At 40.2% G+C, this 17,801-nt stretch overlaps 1 protein-coding gene across 1 annotated transcript in view; it reads right to left on the bottom strand.

Moving 5' to 3' along the window:
• ARHGAP19 (Rho GTPase activating protein 19) overlaps positions 1 to 17,801 on the bottom strand; it is a 69,401-nt gene that overhangs the window by 33,337 nt on the left and 18,263 nt on the right. Inside the window, exons 2-6 of the mRNA XM_003255276.2 lie at positions 11,231 to 11,496; positions 10,192 to 10,272; positions 8,782 to 8,991; positions 4,781 to 5,007; positions 1,713 to 1,799 (exon numbers count right to left, since the gene is read on the bottom strand). Of these exons, the coding sequence (XP_003255324.2) occupies positions 1,713 to 1,799; positions 4,781 to 5,007; positions 8,782 to 8,991; positions 10,192 to 10,272; positions 11,231 to 11,496 (871 nt within the window). The remainder of the gene's footprint in view (positions 1 to 1,712; positions 1,800 to 4,780; positions 5,008 to 8,781; positions 8,992 to 10,191; positions 10,273 to 11,230; positions 11,497 to 17,801) is intronic.

The raw sequence follows: 17,801 nt of genomic DNA, 5'->3' as shown, positions 1-17,801 counted from the left end.
AAGGCTTCATGACAATGGATTTGGCAGTGATTTCTTGGATATGACACCAAAGGCACAGGCAACAAGAGAAAAAATAGACAAATTAGATTTCATAAAATTTTTTAAAATTTGCACATCAAAACACACTATCAACAAAGTAAAAATGCAACCCACAGAATAGGAGAAAATATTTGTCCATATAGCTGATAAAGGATGGTATCTGGAATATAAAGGGATGTCCATCAACTGATGAACAGATAAGCAAAATGTGGTATATACACATAGTGGAATACTACGCACCCTTAAAAAGGAAGGAAATCCTGTCACATGCTACTGTGTGGATGAACCTTGAGCACACTATGCTAAGTATAAATAAGGCAGTCACAGAAAGACAAATACCGTATGAGTCCACTTACACGAGGTACTCAGAGTAGTCAAATTCATAGAGATGGAAAGTAGAATGGTGGTTGCCAAGGATGGGAGGAGGGTTATGCGGAGTTACTGTTTAATGGGTACAGAGTTTCAATTTTGCAAGATGAAGAGTTCTGGAAATAGATGGCGATGATGGCTACACAACAACGTGAACGTACTTAATGCCACAGAACTGTACACTTAAAAATGGTTAAGATGGCAAATTTTGTAAGTATTTTACTGCAAGAAAAGAAGAAACCAGAACTGGATATCTTGGAAACTTTCAGCCTCTCCAGATGGCAAAAGATGCTAAAATTGGCACACGCCTGTAATCCCAGCACTTTGGGAGGCTGTGGCAGGAGGATTGAACCCAGGAGTTCAAGACCAGCCTGGGCAACATGTTGAAACCCTGTCTCTACAAAAAATACAAAAATCAGCCAAGTGTGGCCGTGTATGCCTGTGGTCCCAGCTACTGGGGAGGCTGAGGTGGGAGCATCACTTGAGCCCAGAAGGTTGAGGCTGCAGTGAGCCAAGACTGTACCAATGCACTCCAGCCTGGGCGACACAGTGAGACCTTGTCTCGAAAAAAGGATGCTAAAATTAAGAGACTCACTATCAAGGAAGTATACACTAAAGGAAAGGTCAAGGATGTGACTGTGCTACCTTTTGCTAAAACCTTAGAAACATCAAAAGGTCAGAGTATTCAATCATACAAAGGGCCTTTTCAAGAGAGTAAGCGTGTACCTCACAGATCCTCTCAATTAAACCAGAAAGCCTTTAGGAAGCTTAAAGGTACTGTCCCTTAGGTTTCTCAGCAGGTGACCAAGGTAGGGAAAGATTTATCTTCAAAAGATTTGTATATGTGGCCTTTGTCTAATGGAATGAATCCCAATGAAATCCACAGAAGACCTACAAAGTTCTTAGAAAATTATGTCAGCAGAAACACAGCCTGTTTGGATTGAAAGGGCCAACGAGTACAAAATGACCCCCAAAATTCTACTGGCAGACCCCCAAAACTCTACTGGCAGTAAGCAGGCAGGATAAAACTACCCAGCTGCCATGTGTGCTGCCTTTGTGAAAAAGGAAGAATGGCTCAGAGGGTGGAGCCAGTTACCCAGAGGACCCAGCTCTACTCAGCCTCCTATTCCTATTCCTTTCCACCGTAGTGGTTGTTACCCCCTGGATTTTGTCACTGTCCATTCTGGTTTGCAATCCCATTCAGGACCTTTTTCTCATTTAGTCATCTTTATAGCCCCACTTAGGATCCCACCTTGCTCCATTTTCTTTGTCCTGTTACCAACCAAATGCTACCCCTTACCTACCTTAAAAAGTTTCTGGGAGTGTTTAATCATAAAAGCCATCCCACTGTTTAACTTTGTGATATTCTCCTGAAGGTCATTTGCAGTGACCTATTCAGAGGAAAAGAAACCAAACAATGGGCATTAAGAGCTGGAAAGTAGTACTAACCAATAAGCTTGTTCTTTCAAATGTATGAAGCTTCTATCCCTAGCCTAGGTGCCTCCAATACAATGTTTAATTCTGGGAAGACTTTTTGGTTCATCAGGATATGACATAATCTAGAAAAACAATGTGTCCCTGAAGGGACGAGGATATCCTTGAAAACCAATTTTCATTTCCTAATTCTGCTTGAAAATTAGACATGTAAACAAAATTGGCAAGGAAAATCTAGTCTAGGATTCAAAATGGGCAGAAAAAACAGAATCTGTTCCAATCATCAAGGACAACACTGCCTCTTTAGAAAACTAGAGTTTCTCCAAAGACAAAAAAGAATGGTTACTACTGATACCAAAGGTGACATCTGTTTCTTAAAAACACAGTAAAATTACCGGGCGCGGTGGCTCATGCCTGTAATCCCAGCACTTTGGGAGGCCGAGGCGGACAGATCACAAGGTCAGGAGATTGAGATCATCCTGGCTAACACAGTGAAACACTGTCTCTACCAAAAATACAAAAAATTAGCTGGGCGTGGTGGCGGGCGCCTGTAGTCCCAGATACTCGGGAGGCTGAGGCAGGAGAATGGCGTGAACCCGGGAGGCAGAGCTTGCAGTGAGTGGAGACCGCACCACTGCACTCCAGCCTGGGCGACAAAGCAAGACTCTGTCTCAAAAAAACAAACAAACAAACAAAAGACACGGTAAAATTGTCATTGATTCCCTTCCCTTGTTTCTCCTGTCTTTTTTAAGTACTTCAGTAACTCTACTATCCCAAGGCCCTCATTTTCAACATGTATCTTTGTTACTTTATCTGTTTGCTTTTAAATACTTTTTTTTTTTTTTTTTTTAGAGATAGGGTCTCGCTTTGTTACCCAGGTTGGAGTAAAGTGGTGCAATCATAACTCACTGCAGCTGCAAACTCCTTGGCTCAAGCGATCCTCCCACCTCAGCCTCCCAAGTAGCTAGGAGTATAGGCATGTGCCACCACGTCCAGCTTATTTTTCTTTTCCTTTTGTAGAGACAAGGTCTCAAGGTCTCACTGTGTTGCCCAGGCTGGCCTCAACCTCCTGTCCTCAAGCAATCCTCCTACCTCAGCCTCCCAAAGTGCTGTGATTATAGGCATAAGCCACCACTTCTTTTTATAACCAAAGTTTGCTCACTGCTTTTCTATAGTCTTGGTTAGCTGGTTCTAAAATTCCTTCATTATAAGGCTTGATCTCCTTAATATGGACAAATGTTGATGTGTCTTCTGCTCCCCCTACTCACCCCCAGAGGCTCTTCCTGGCCCAGAACTTTATTATTTTTTCACTAGTTATTTGTTAAGTAAAATGTTTCACACAATCTCTCTCCTTTACCTTACTTTTCTCATATAATCTCAAAAAATTTTTATAAATTACTATAACCTATTTCTATTATCTTCCCAACAGCCTTGTGGGGTAAGTAGTAAAGCTATTACAGTAAGTCCTCACTTAAGGCATCAATAGGTTCTTGGAAACTATGACGTTAAGTGAACCGACATACAGCAGGTCCTCAAATAACATCATTTTCTTCAACATCTTTTCATTATAATATTGATGAGAAAAATAATTTGTTTCGTTATAGGTTATTTTGATTAAAGTTTCAGTTTCCAAGAACCTATCAATGATGTTAATAGGTTGAGGACTTACTGTATTATGCCCAGTTTACAGAGGAAAAGCCTATGCATAGAAAAGGTAAAAGACTAAACAAACAAAAAATGGCCAGTAGACAGCTGTTTAAAAAAAAAAAAGGTAAAAGGCCAGGCGCGGTGGCTCACACCTGTAATCCCAGCACTTCAAGAGGCAGCAGCAGGTGGATCACCTGAGGTCAGCAATTCGAGACCCGCCTGGCCAACATGGCAAAACCCCATCTCTACTAAAAATACAAAAATACAAATATTAGCCAGGAATAGTGGCGCACACCTGTAGTCCCAGCTGCTCAGGAGGCTGAGGCAGGAGAATTGCTTGAACCTGGGAGGCAGAGATTGCAGTGAGCTGAGATTGCACCACTGCACTCCAGCCTGGGCAACAGAGCAAGACTCCGTCTCAAAAAAAAAAAAAAAGGTAAAAGACATAGGTAACATCGCTGGTGTGTGGCTTCCAACCCACCTATCCTGGCTCACAACTCCATCACATAGTAAAACCATATTATAAGTGGGCAGGAATATGAGCTATGTACCTTCAGGTCAACAAGTTGTTTAAAAGACTTTAGATGAGGCTACAATGAGCAGTGATTGTGTTACCCTCCTCCAGCGTGGGCAATAGAACGAGACCCTGTCTCAAAAAAATAGAAAAAAAGACTTCAGAGAATTTATTTCTCTGTGTTTTTATCCCTCAGGCATTTAAAAAAAAAGAGAGTGAGTTTATTTCTCATGTAAGTCACTGAGAAGACCATGGTCTCCATAATAAGAAGCAAGTTCAGCTTTATCCAAGGAGACTATATATCTACAGGAAATAGTAAAGTCAGGACAAGGCAGGATTGCTCCAAGTGTCATCTCATCTATAAATCCGTAAGCTTGGTGACATTATCCCATAAGATCACACAGCTCTATTCTAATTTTATAACATTCGATCTTCAGAAACTACTTTGATTTCCCAAGAAGCCTTTCCTGTTAAGGATTCCACACTGGCCAGCCAAAATGAGTATTCTAGTTTATTCAGTAGTTATAATTTCCCACTAAGAGTTTCCACTAATACAATGCCATGTAGGTTTACCAGAGATTGATTTATAAGTGAGGTTAGCAGGAATTGGCCCTCTCAGGTCTGATGACTCTTCAATGAACTAATAAAGTAAGTTTCCAACCTCATAAAGCTGAAGGCTAGACCTTGGACCCCTGATAATCTCACCAATGTACAGCCATAGAATGAGGCCCAGCCCAAGAAAACCAAGCAATCTTTACTCTTCCCGTCAACACTCACATTTTTTGGCCACAGGACATGGGGTGCAAACATAAGGGCAAGGTTATAGGCTGACATCTTGTTCTTGTCTTGTTTCTTTGCTGTCTGGTATAGGAGATCAAGCAATAACTTCAGCAAATTACGATTAGGAGGAGGGAGAATGAGGAAGAGCAACTGGAGAGCCTCAATTTGCCGGTCCTTGTCTGGTATATTGGTCTTGTTTCCTTTATCATCAAACTGCATCAAATCTTGAGGACAAAAAAGAATTTGCAAAGTGGGGAGAAAATATCAGCAAGAAAAATCAGTGCTATCACCATTATCCTCCCCTTAATTCCCACCAAAGAAAGGGGGAAAAAAGATTCAGGCAGAAACACAATTCAAAGATTACAGCAAAACATAATAACAAAATAATGTCAATGCAATTCAACAATAAAAAGATCAAAAAACATGTTTTGGTTTTTTTTGTTTTGTTTTTTTTTTTTTGAGACAGAGTCTCGCTCTGTCACCCAGGCTGGAGTGCAGTGACACAATCTCAGCTCATTGCAACCTCCGCCTCCCGGGTTCAAGCGATTCTCCTGCCTCAGCCTCCCGAGTAGCTGGGACTACAGGTGCCTGCCACCACGCCTGGCTAATTTTTTGTATTTTTAGTAGAGGCGGGGTTTCACCGTGTTAGCCAGGATGGTCTCGATCTCCTGACCTTGTGATCTGCCTGCCTCAGCCTCCCAAAGTGCTGGGATTACAGGCGTGAGCCACCACACCCGACCAAAATTTTTTTTAACGTGTACAGGATTTGAATAGACATTCCTTCAGAAGGTATACAAGTGGCCAAGAGGCTTTGTATGCTCAGTATCATTAGACATCAAGAAACTATAAATCAGGCCAGGCACAGTGGCTCACGCCTGTAATCCCAGCACTTTGAGAGGCTGAGGCGGGCGGATCACAAGGTCAGGAGATCAAGACCATCCCAGCTAACACAGTGAAACCCCGTCTCTACTAAAAATACAAAAAAATTTGCCCGGCATGGTGGTGGGTGCCTGTAGTCCCGGATACTCAGGAGGCAGAGGCAAGAGAATGGCGTGAACCCAGGAGGCGGAGCTTGCAGTGAGCCGAGATCATGCCCCTGCACTCCAGCCTGGGCAACAGAGCAAGACTCTGTCTCAAAAAAAAACAAAACAAAACAAAAAAAAAACTATAAATCAAAACCACAATGACATACCACTTCATACCCACTACAATGGCTATAACCACAAACAGACTGACAATAAAAAATGTTGGCAAAGATGCAGAGAAAATTAAACCCTCCTACATTGCTGGTGGGAATATAAAATGATATAACCACTTAGAAAACATTTTGGCAGTTCCTCAAAAAGTGACAGTTACCATTTGACCAAGAAATTCCATGCCTAGGTATACACCCAAGAGAAATAAACACACATCCAAGTCAGGTGCAGTGGCACATGCCTGTAACCCCAGCACTTTGAGAGGCCAAGGTGGGCAGATCCCTTGAGCCCAGGAGTTCGAGACCAGCCTGGGCCACATGGCAAAACCCCATCTCTATTAAAAAAAAAAAAAAAATATCTACACATGCCTTTGATAATGCCACTCACTCCACTTTTCCCCACTCAGATATTTTACAGCTAAAAGAAAAATGAGAATGAAAAATGAGAATGAATATGTTCTTATTCACAAGCTGCTCCTTATAACAGGCAGCTCCCAAAAGGGTCAGAATTATTGGTTCTTCCCTAACAGACTAAAAAGATTATCAATGAAAACAGTCCCCTAGATAATGAGAATTTCAAAAGACACTAATAACCATTTGAGTACAACTCATATAGATGTAAAAATGATTACAGTGTGTTATTTAAGCTGTTTAACCTCAATAATTCCAGGTTTAGGAAAGGCAGGTAACATTTCTAGAAGATGTTCCCTGTTAATACGAAACTGCAAACAAAAATTATTTCCAGTTATCAGCAAGGCATATGAAAGGCTACAACTGTGCCACGCCTCAGTATGTTCTCAAAGAACAGTCAGTCACAGGGTAGTGGAAGGGAGGATTTCAAATATTGCACTAAATGAATGAACTGAACTGGAAAGCAAACAAAACAAGAATCCTTCATGTTAACACCTGTAAAAAGAATATTTTCCAAATCTTTTTCAAAGGTCTAACATCTTTATTTCTCCCCAAAATAATTGTAAAATTGTGTAACATTCTAGTGACATTTACTCATTGCATCATTTGGATTGCTACGAAAAGTGCTAAAAAAAAACTAATCATATTAGATTTTTTAAATTCAACACTTGTTTCTTTAAGTAGTAAAAATTATTCAAAAGGAAAAAAACCTTATATTTCTTTTCCATATAATTAGAAGAAACAGGAAAAATACTCAGAGGCAGGAAACTAAGCAACTGCAGTAATGGATATTGATGCTGTGAACACTTAGAGCCCATAGCAGCATAACAGACGTGCAATTTAAGAATGAATTCTCTACCACACGGGTATAAAGGAGTATGAAGAAACTATTTATGAGCTGAAAATGGAACATTCTCCAAGATACAGTAAGTGAAAAAAGCTAACCACAGCACCATCTGTGTAACCTATGACATAAAAATAGGAGAAAAGGAATATATGTATTTGTTTGGAAGCACACAAAATATCTCTGGAAGGATACTTTAGAAATCAGTAACACTGGTCTGGGGGCTGCGGCTCATGCCTGCAATCCTAGCACTTTGGGAGACTGAGGAGGGAGGATCACTTGAAGCCAGGAGTTTGAGACCAGCCTGGGGAACAGGCTTTCTTTAAAAAAAAAAAAAAAAATTTTTTAAATCAGTAACACTGGTTGTTTCTGAGAAGAACTGGGTGTTGGGGAACAAGTGTAGGAGAGAAGGTTTTTACTGTATATTATTTGAATCATCTGAATTTTGAACTATGTGTTTCTATTCAGAAAACAAATAATAATTTTTAAAAAAAATAAATTTCCTTGGCTGGGTGCGGTGGCTTACATCTGTAATCCCAGCACTTTGGGAGGCCGAGGTGGGTGGATCACGAGATCAGAAGTTCGAGACCAGCCTGATCAACATGGTGAAATCTCGTCTCTACTAAAAATACAAAAATTAGCTGGGCGTGGTGGCGCGCGCCTGTAGTGCCAGCTACTCGGGAGGCTGAGGCAGGAGAATCACTTGAACCCGGGAGGCGGAGGTTGCAGTGAGCCGAGATCGTACCATTGCGCTCCAGCCTGGTGACAGAGCGAGACTCAGTCTCAAAAAACAAACAAACAAACAAAAAAACAAATTTCCAAGAGTAGAGATGTCCTCAACTGAGGCACAGAAATACTGAGCAAAAACCCCAAACCAAGGCAAAAATACCGAACCTGTAAACATCTGAAATATATGAATCAATCCAATGAAAAGCATACATTTATTAAGCAACTAAAATGGGGTTGGGCACAGTGGCTCACGCCTATAATCCCAGCACTTCAGGAGGCCAAGGTGGGCAGATCGCTTGAGCCCAAGAGTTTGAGCCTGGGCAACACGGCGAAACCCCATGTCTACAAAAAATACAAAAAAAACTTGCCAGGCGTGGTGCCGCACGCCTATAGTTCCAGCTACTTGGGAGGCTGAGGTGGGAGGCTCACCTGAGCCCGGGAGAGCAAGGCTGCAGTGAGCCAAGGTTGCACCACTGCACTCCAGCCTAAGTGACAGAGTGAGAGCATGTCTCCAACTAAAATGTTCAACACACTATTCGAGGATCTATCAGAGAGTCAAAAATAAATAAAACTCAGACGACATCTTACTACCAGCTCCTTATCTCAATACAAAGCTTATTTATCAAGAAAGCCATTCAATTAAAATTAAACTTAACTAGCCAATACCTATGAGTACCCAGAGAAGTCCAGCAATATCACAAAATCTTAACCAATATTAATAGAAGTATTTCTGTGGGTCACAAGCAACAGAAAATTCCTAGGAATTTTACTAAATTGAAAGAAATGTATTTACATCTCCTTCTTACTTCCTATACTCACCAGCGATTTTGAGGTGTGCATTGAAATGTTTATGTGTCAGCAGAGGCTCCGGCAACTCTCCTAGAAACATCTTCAGCAAAGTGGCAACATCATTTGAGTGAAATTCCCCTGATTCCAAGTCAATGTCAGTTCCATTATTGAGAGCATCCCTTAAAATCTGCTGTCGGACACTATTACCCGGTACTCTAAACAAACCCTCTACTCGCAAGTCTGTTTAGCATAAAAGAAAGCAGAGGACAGGCAAAAAGGAAGCAAAAAGATTATGATTAAAATACATGGTCTAAAGACTATTTTACACTTAAAAGACCCTTCACAAAGTCTTTCAAGTAAGTTTTTGCCTTTTTTCACCAGGGTAGTTTAGAACCTACTGACCTCCTGAGGAGACATATCTAAACGTCCCTGAGCATTTGGAGATCTTCCAAACTAAAAGGTAGTCCTCCTGGGAGTCATTCAACCTCCTGAGGTATGGATAGACAATCCGAATTTAACCCAATCAACGGTCAGGAATAGCTTGAAAAATAAACTTAAAAAAAGCCAAATCTCCCTAAAGACCTCTTCTTGTTTATCCCAGACTTCGTTTGGAGGGGCTACATACATCTGTGGATGTTTGTGGCTCTTGTAAACTGTTTTCCGAGCCCAGAATGAATCCAGAGTCTCTGCATTGCTCCAGGAATTAGAACTCTAATGTGTCAAATTCCTAAGAGATTCCCAGAAGCTTTAGGGTCATCCCAACTAAACTATTCGTCCCTAGGCCAGGCGCAATGGCTCATGCCTATAATCTCAGCACTTTGGGAGGCCTAGGCGGGTGAATCACTTAAGCACAGTAGTTCAAGACAAGCCTAGGCAATATGGCAAAACCCCATCTCTACAAAAAACTACAAAAAGTAGCCGGGTGTGGTGGTGCAAGCTTGTGATCCCAGTTACTAGGGAGGCCGAGGTGGGAGAATCACCTGAGCCCGGGAGGTCAAGGCGGCAGTGAGCCAAGATCACACCACTGCACCCCAGCCTGGGTGATAGAACGAGACCTTGTCTCAAAAAACAAAAAAAAAAAAGTAAAGAGTGTGTTTTAATCATAGAATTCTGGAGAAAAAAGGTACCATGCTCTCTTAAATAAATGCAACAATTCTTTAGGGACAACATATTTTTCCAGAAGTGTCTCTCTGAGGCAAGAGGTAAATGTGACTTCATAGACACAGTCTAATTTATATACACTTTTAGAGTATAAAACAAATGAATATATGAGACGAAGTTTAAAAGGAAATATATTTAAAAACATGCCACCCAAAATTAACACTGGTTACTTCCTTTGTTGATGGTTAATTGGCACCTACTAACTCAAGGCAGTTAGCTCTCAATAGAAAACAGAATTCTTCATTAAACAAAGAATGATAAAATTTCAAGTAGTCTTACTTTTGTGTAGATATTCAATCAGTTGGTATATCTGGGCAATGCCTTCCTCCGTCAGTGGGGACCCAAATATCATTCCTTTTTCTGAAAAACCATATGATATGACAGAGCTATATTTCACACAAATAGTACAAAATCATCATACCTAAAACCACTCAAGCATCCTATTTTACAATTCAGCAAGCATTTTCACATGGTCAGTAAACAAAAACCTTAGAACTGGAAGTGCACCAGAAAATGCAAGCAGGACAACTCTCAATCAGCTCTCTCTAAGTTCAATATTAGACTGTAGGTTCCCTGAAGGGAAAGACCATCTTCTTATTTAAGTAAGAAGCGTATATCTAGTAAGTAAGAAGGAGCTATCTAGCATGTTAGTATTTAATTTAACAAACAAACAGAAGGCCAGGCATGGTGGCTCACACCTGTAATCCCAGCACTTTGGGAGGCTGAGGTGGGAGGACTGCTTGAGGCCAGGAGTTTGAGACCAGCCTGGGCAACATAGTGAGACCCCATCTCTACAAAAATAGAAAACAGTCAGGCATGGTGTCATGCACCTGTAGTCCCAGCTAGTGGGAGGCTGAGACAGAAGGATAGTTTGAGCCCAGTTATTCAAGGCTGCAGTGAGCTATGATGACACCACTGCACTGCAGCATCAGCAACAGAGTGAGACCCCATCCCTTAAAAAAAAGAAAATTCAAGCATTCTGTTCTATAGTCTCTAGCTATGTAACTTTGGTCTTTAAAGATTATTTTCACATATTAATAGGGCATGAAAATCAGGACGCCCCAATAACTACCTAAGTTAATCATGTCATCTCTCAGGGACTGAAAATATTTGCTTTAGTTTAATTATTTATTTATCTAGACAGTTTTTATAATTTGTATTACTATTACTTAAGGTGTTACTACTTATAAAAACTGAAAAAAATGGCCAAAAAAAATGCTTTAAGTTAATAGCAACTCTTCAGTGAATGTGTAGATGTTGAGAGAGAAGCCCAGGGAGCAGCTGAGGCCTGCCCACCCTTCACAGACACATCTCCTACCCTTTCGCTTGAGAGACATGAGAGACCGGAAGAATCCTGATGCTGGGCCGGCCCCGCCAGGCAACTTAAGGTCCACTTCCCCCATCAGCTGAGCCAACTCAGTTCCAGGTAAATCGATGAGCCTTGTGATATTGCTGACCACCAACTCAGTGAAAACCTCAGGTTTCTCATGTCGGAGCTTCTCCACAAAAAAGTCAGGATTAAAGATAATGGGCTGACCTCGAAGGGAAGAATCATTGCAGATCACAAAACTGCAGATGGCATCACTGAAAAACACAGAAGAAAATCTTTCGGGACATCATTTTTGTATGTTTCTTATGCACTACTCATCGGATTATTTGGTCCTGACTCCACGCAACGGCAGAGGTTTCCTTATAGTCAGCTTCCTTTAACTGAGCCAGATGCCCTTGAACACTGTTCCTTATAACCACAAAGCCTCACAGAAGGGAAGGCATTTATAGGTACATAAAACAGTAATTAATTCAGCTTTTCCCATATCCACAAATAGGTTTTACTTTAAAATCCTTCAATTCTGGATGCCTCTGACCCATCCATCATCATCTAAGTCCAACCTCTGCTCAGACAGGTTCTTCTCTCTAGGGCTCCTGTTCTTAGCTGGTTCTCTACTCTTACATTACATTGGGCTATACTCCTGGCAAATCTCCTTTGAACCTCAGAAATCTTTTCTTCCCTGTTCTTTGTTTCCCAATGCCTACTATACCCCTGTATTAGTCCATTTTCATACTGCTATGAAGAAATATCCAAGACTGGGTAATTTATAAAGAAAAAGAGCTTTAATGGACTCACAGTTCCACATGACTGGGGAGGCCTCATAATCATGGCAGAAGGCGAAAGAGGAACAAAGGCACATCTTACATGGCAGCAGGCAAGAGAGTGTGTGCAGGGTAACTGCCCTTTATAAAACCATCAGATCTCATGAGACTTATTCATGCGGGGAAAAAACCACCTCATGATTCAATTACCTTCTACCGAGTTCCTCTCATGACATGGGAGGATTATGGGAGCTACAATTCAAAATGAGATTTGGGTGGGGACACAGCCAAACCATATCATTCCGCCCCAGCCCCTCCCAAATCTCATGTCCTCACATTTCAAAACCAATTATGCCTCCCCAACAGTCCTCCGAAGTCTTAACTTATTTCAGCATTAACTCGAAAGTCCACAGTCCAAAGTCTCATCTGGGACAAGGCAAGTCCCTTCTGCCTATCAGCCTGTAAAATCAAAAGCAAGTTAGTTACTTCCTAGGTACAATGAGAGTACAGGCATTGGGTAAATACACCCATTCCAAACGGGAGAAATTGGCCAAAACAAAGGGCTACAGGCCCCATGCAAGTCTGAAATCCAACAAGGCAGTAATTAAATCTTACAGCTGTGAAATAATCTCCTTTGACTCCACATCTCACATCCAGGTCATGCTGATGCAAGAGGTGGGTTCTCATGGTCTTGGGCAGCTCTGCTCCTGTGGCTTTGCTGGGTACATCCCCACTCCTGGTTGCTTTCACAGGCTGGCATTGAGTGTTTGCAGCTTTTCCAGGTGCACAGTGCAAGCTGTCAGTGGATCTACAGTTCTGGGATCTGGAGGATGGTGGCCCTCTTCTCACAACTCCACTAGGCAGTGCCCCAGTGGGGACTCTGTATGGGGGCTCCCAACCCACATTTTCCTTCTTCTGAACTGCCCTAGCAGAGGTTCTCCATGAGGGCTCCATCCCTGCAGCACACCTCTGCCTTGACATTGAGGCATTTCCATACATCCTCTGAAATCTAGGCTGAGGTTCCCAAACCTCAATTCTTGACTTCTGTGCACCCGCAGGCCCAAAACCACAAGTAAGCCGCCAAGGCTTGGGGCTTGCCCCCTGTGAAGCAATGGGCTGAGCTGTACACTGGCCCCTTTTAGCCATAGCTGGGACCCAGGGCACCAAGTCCAGGGACTGTGCAAAGCAGCAAGACCCTGGGCCCAGCCCACAATATCATTTTTCCTTGTAGGCCTCCAGGCTTGTGATGGGGAAGGGCTGCTACAAAGGTCTCTGACATGCCCTGGAGACATTTTCCCCATTGTCTTGGAAATTAGCATTTGGCTCCTCATCTACACAAATTTCTGCTGTCAGCTTGAATTTCTCTGCAGAAAATGAGTCTTTCTTTTCTACTGCATTGTCAGGCTGCAAATTTTTCAAACTTTTATGTTCTGCTTCCTCTTGAACACTTTGCCACTTAGAAATTTCTTCCACCTAAATCATCTCTCTCAAGTTCAAAGTTCCACAGATCTCTAGGGCAGGGGCAAAATGCCGCCAGTCTCTTTGCATAGCAAGAGTGACCTTTATATAAGTTCCCAACAAGTTCCTCATCTCCATCTGAGACCACGTCAGTCTGGACTTCACTGTCCATATCACTATCAGCATTTTGGTCAAAGCTATTCAACAAGTCTCTAGGAAGTTCAAAACTTTCCCACATCTTCCTGTATTCTGAGCCCTACATAATCTCTAGGAAGTTCCAAACTTTCCCACATTTCCCTGTCTTCTGAGTCCTCTAAACTGTTCCAACCTCTGCCTGTTACTCAGTTCAAAAGTTGCTTCCACATTTTCAGGTATCCTTACAGTAGTACCCAACTCTACTGGTACCAATTTACTGTATTAGTCTGTTCTCACGCTGTTAATAAAGACATACCAGAGACTCAGTAATTTATAAAGGAAAGAGAGGTTTAATGGACTCACAGTTCATTGGCTAGGGAGGCCTGACAATCATGGTGGAAGGCGAAGGGGAAACAAAGGTATGTCTTACGCGGCAGCAGGCAAGAGAGCGTGTGCAGGGGAACTGTCCTTTATAAAAACATCAGCTCTTGTGAGACTTATTCACTGTCAAGAGAACAGCACAGGAAAAACCCACCCCCATGATTCAATTACCTCCCACTGGGCTCCTCGCACAACCGTGGGGATTATGGGAGCCAGAATTCAAGATGAGATTTGTGTGGGGACATAGCCAAACCACATCAACCCCTTTTTACTTCTAATATGTTGTTATATTTAAAAACTGTATAATTGAAACTCTTACAGCAGACACATAGTTTGTATCCATTAACAATAAATTCTAATGGCTTGTTCTAATCTTTATTATATAAACAGTCACCTATTATATAACCAACAAATGGTCATAACACAAGCTAGAGAGGACAAGTTATCATATCTCAGTCGGGCAGAATTGAAATTCACCTGACTCATACAAACATACCCACAGTAAAAGCAATCACAACTTAAAAGTGGTCCATTATACCCTAGGTACCAAAGCACTGTTCCAGGAAAAATGATGGCATTTCTAAATATTAAATATAACTAATCTACAAAGGACATTGTCAATACTACATGGATAATTGTTAATAACAGTATAGTGAAAACAAGGCATGGGTAAACTTCAAAATTCATCTCTATTTCCTTGAAAAATTATTACATGATTTAATCAATAGCCCACATCTTCAGTTGGTGGCTAGGAGATTCCTTCTTTTCTCTGAAATGATAATGTATTATCAGAAATGGCATAAAAATTAAAAACAAGGAATGTATGTCCTCAAGCCAAAAAGTAACTAAAAAAACTAGAATTTAAAATGCTTCTCTCTTTAACCTTTTTATACACTAGGTTATTTTTCCTGTTCAAATGCCAATGATGATAAATAAAAGCCAATTAGAATTAGAAGCAACTTCATCTTAAATCACTGACAAGAGCCTCTTTTTTTAACATCAGCTTATTTCAGTCAAGAAACAAGGGTCAATATAAGACTATTGTTTATAATCACTGCCAATGAGAAATTACTACCCTATCAGGAGGGCCAGAAAAATCATAAAATGTGTAGCACCAAAAAGAGTCTTATAATTTATTGAGTCTAAACTAATCATTTTCTGGAATTCACATCCCTTTTAATTCTCAATAACTGATTCAGATCAAATTAGCATTAACATAAAAATGTGTATTAATAGCAACCATTACATTCCTGAAACAGAAACACACACATACTTAAAACTTACAGACTTCTATTAATGTCCAGAGCAAAACTCAGGATTCTAACACTTTCAACACAGTTGACCCTTCCAGCACTAAACTGGATCAAATATTGTACACAAGTGAGAAAGAAACTAGAAGCAACATGTATTGTTTTTCAATAGAATCCTTCCTACTTGGCCATCATCCCCAAAACTACTCCCTCCTAAACAGCACAAACAGATAGAAGAATAAACAGGTTCAAGACTGCTCCTACTATTTATAAAGAATACAAGAAAAAAAAAAGATACCTTGGAACTCCTAACACATACGTAACATGTAAACAATCTCAGTTTCTTTTCCCCTGTTTTTTCTCCCCTTTCTTCCCATGTTCATTCTTTCTTGTTATGTCACACTTTAATTTCTTTAAGCTAGTTCTTTTCTTTTCCCCTACTTCCTCACTTTTTCTGTGTGGACCATCTGGTAAAACAACATCTAAGAGATGGAAATATTAAAAGAGAAATCAAATGGAAGGTAAAAGATGGAAAAGAGTTATAGCGGGTTATTTTTCTTAAAGTTATTCCCATATCACAAAGCCCATTAATCCCTTTCCAAAGAATACACAATACCACAATATAAAGCTAAAAATATCAAGAAACATATTTAAGAACTTAAGAAATTTATAGGACTAAAGAAAAAACTACTATGTTTAAGCAAAAACAACTTTCTACTCTACAATATTGTAAAACAAACTAAATATACTAAAGTTCAAGAAAATAAATACATTTCTTACATAAGTGCTGAAAGCTTCTGATGAGGCATTGGTAAATTGAAGAGACAGGAAGAAAGCTTTCCCCTTGTTTGCTGTGACAAAAAAACTCTCCTTTCCCTGCCCCAGCACAGCCTACGCAAATTCCAGACATGTTAGAGGATACAAGGGCACATTATGGGGCCTGAAAGGCAGTACTTAGGACTCTGAGCACTCATCTGCAAGTAGGAAAATAGAGATAAAAAACTAGACCAGTTAATTAACTGTATTTGCCAATGCATAGATGAAGCTCAAAAGCAGACTCCCATCACCACTTAAGTTATACTAGACGAAACAGTTACAAATGTAAAAGCATAGAACAGGTAGTTTTACAATATGGGGGAGGGGTGATCCCTACCTCACATCACAGACAAAAAATAAATTCCAAACCAAGTAAATATCTAAATATGAAAAGCCAAATTTAAAAACATTAAAAAACAATATAGAATAAATTAATGCAACAGAGGAAGAGTTTCTTAAACAAGACATAAAAAGCACAATCCCCAAAGAATCATAAATTTAACTACATTAAATTTTTCTGTATAACAAATGACATTACACACTAAATTTCTTAAAAATGAAGTCACAATGCCTCTAAAGAGAAATGGATAAAAGGGGAAGAAGAGTGGGAGAGAAAGTTTTCACTGTATGCTCTTTTGTATTTTCTGGATTTTATATTCATTTGAACGTACTATCCATTCATAATAAATAAATAAATAGATAAATAAATCTAAAACTTTAAAAGTAATAATAAAATACAAGACAAGCCACAGACTGAAAAAAAGATGTTTGCTATGCATATAACCAAGGATCAGTATTCAGAATTTATCAGTAAGCCTAAAAATTAATAAGGAAAAGACACTGGACTCAACAGAAAATTAGTCAAATGACATGATCAGTAATGCAGAGAGGAGGGGACCTAATGACTAATAAACACAAAAAGAATCTCAACTTCACAAGTTATCAGAAAAAAGCAAATTTAAAAATAGTATCTTTCCCTACTCATCACTTAGCAAAATCAAATTCAGGTGGTATATTTTTATTCTCAGTTTGCTAGGTTATTTATTTATTTTTTTTTTTTAGAGTCTCACTCGTCACCCAGGCTGGAGTGCAGTGGCACAATCTCAGCTCACTGCAGCCTCTGCCTTCCAGAGGAGATATATATATTTATTTATATATTTACTTATTTATTTAAAATTGTGTACTGGTGTTTAATTTTATCAAACACTTATCAAAAATTTTTTGTGCCTCTATTGATGATCATATAATTTTTCTCCTTTATGGTAAATAATACTGATTTTCTATTGTTAAACCAGCCTTGCATTTCTCAAATAACTCAACTTTGCTATGATGTATTATCATTTTTATATGTTGCTGAATTTGGTTTGCTAATAGTCTAGATTTCCCATTCATTCATAAGTGAGATTGGTCTTAAATTTTTCTTTCTTGTAATGTCTTCATTAGGTTTTATATCAAGGTTGTTCTAGCCTTATACACTTAGGTGGGAAATATTTCTTTTTTTTTTTTTTTTTTTTCCAGACAAAGTCTCACTCTGTTGCCTGAACTGGAGTGCAGTGGCACGATCTCAGCTCACTGCAACCTCCACCTCCCAGGTTCAAGCAATTCTCCTGCCTCAGCCTCCTGAGTAGCTGGGACTAAGCACACGCCACCCCACCCATCTAATTTTTTTGTATTTTAGAAGAGATGGGATTTCATTGTGTTGCCCAGGCTGGTCTCGAACTCCTGAGCTCAGGCAATCTGCCCGTCTCGGCCTCCCAC

Source organism: Nomascus leucogenys, chromosome 3 (genome assembly GCF_006542625.1).
Source record: "Nomascus leucogenys isolate Asia chromosome 3, Asia_NLE_v1, whole genome shotgun sequence".
NCBI classification, from domain to species: domain Eukaryota; kingdom Metazoa; phylum Chordata; class Mammalia; order Primates; family Hylobatidae; genus Nomascus; species Nomascus leucogenys.
Note: the sequence above shows the minus strand (reverse complement) of the source record. Positions and strands in the feature narration are given on the sequence as shown.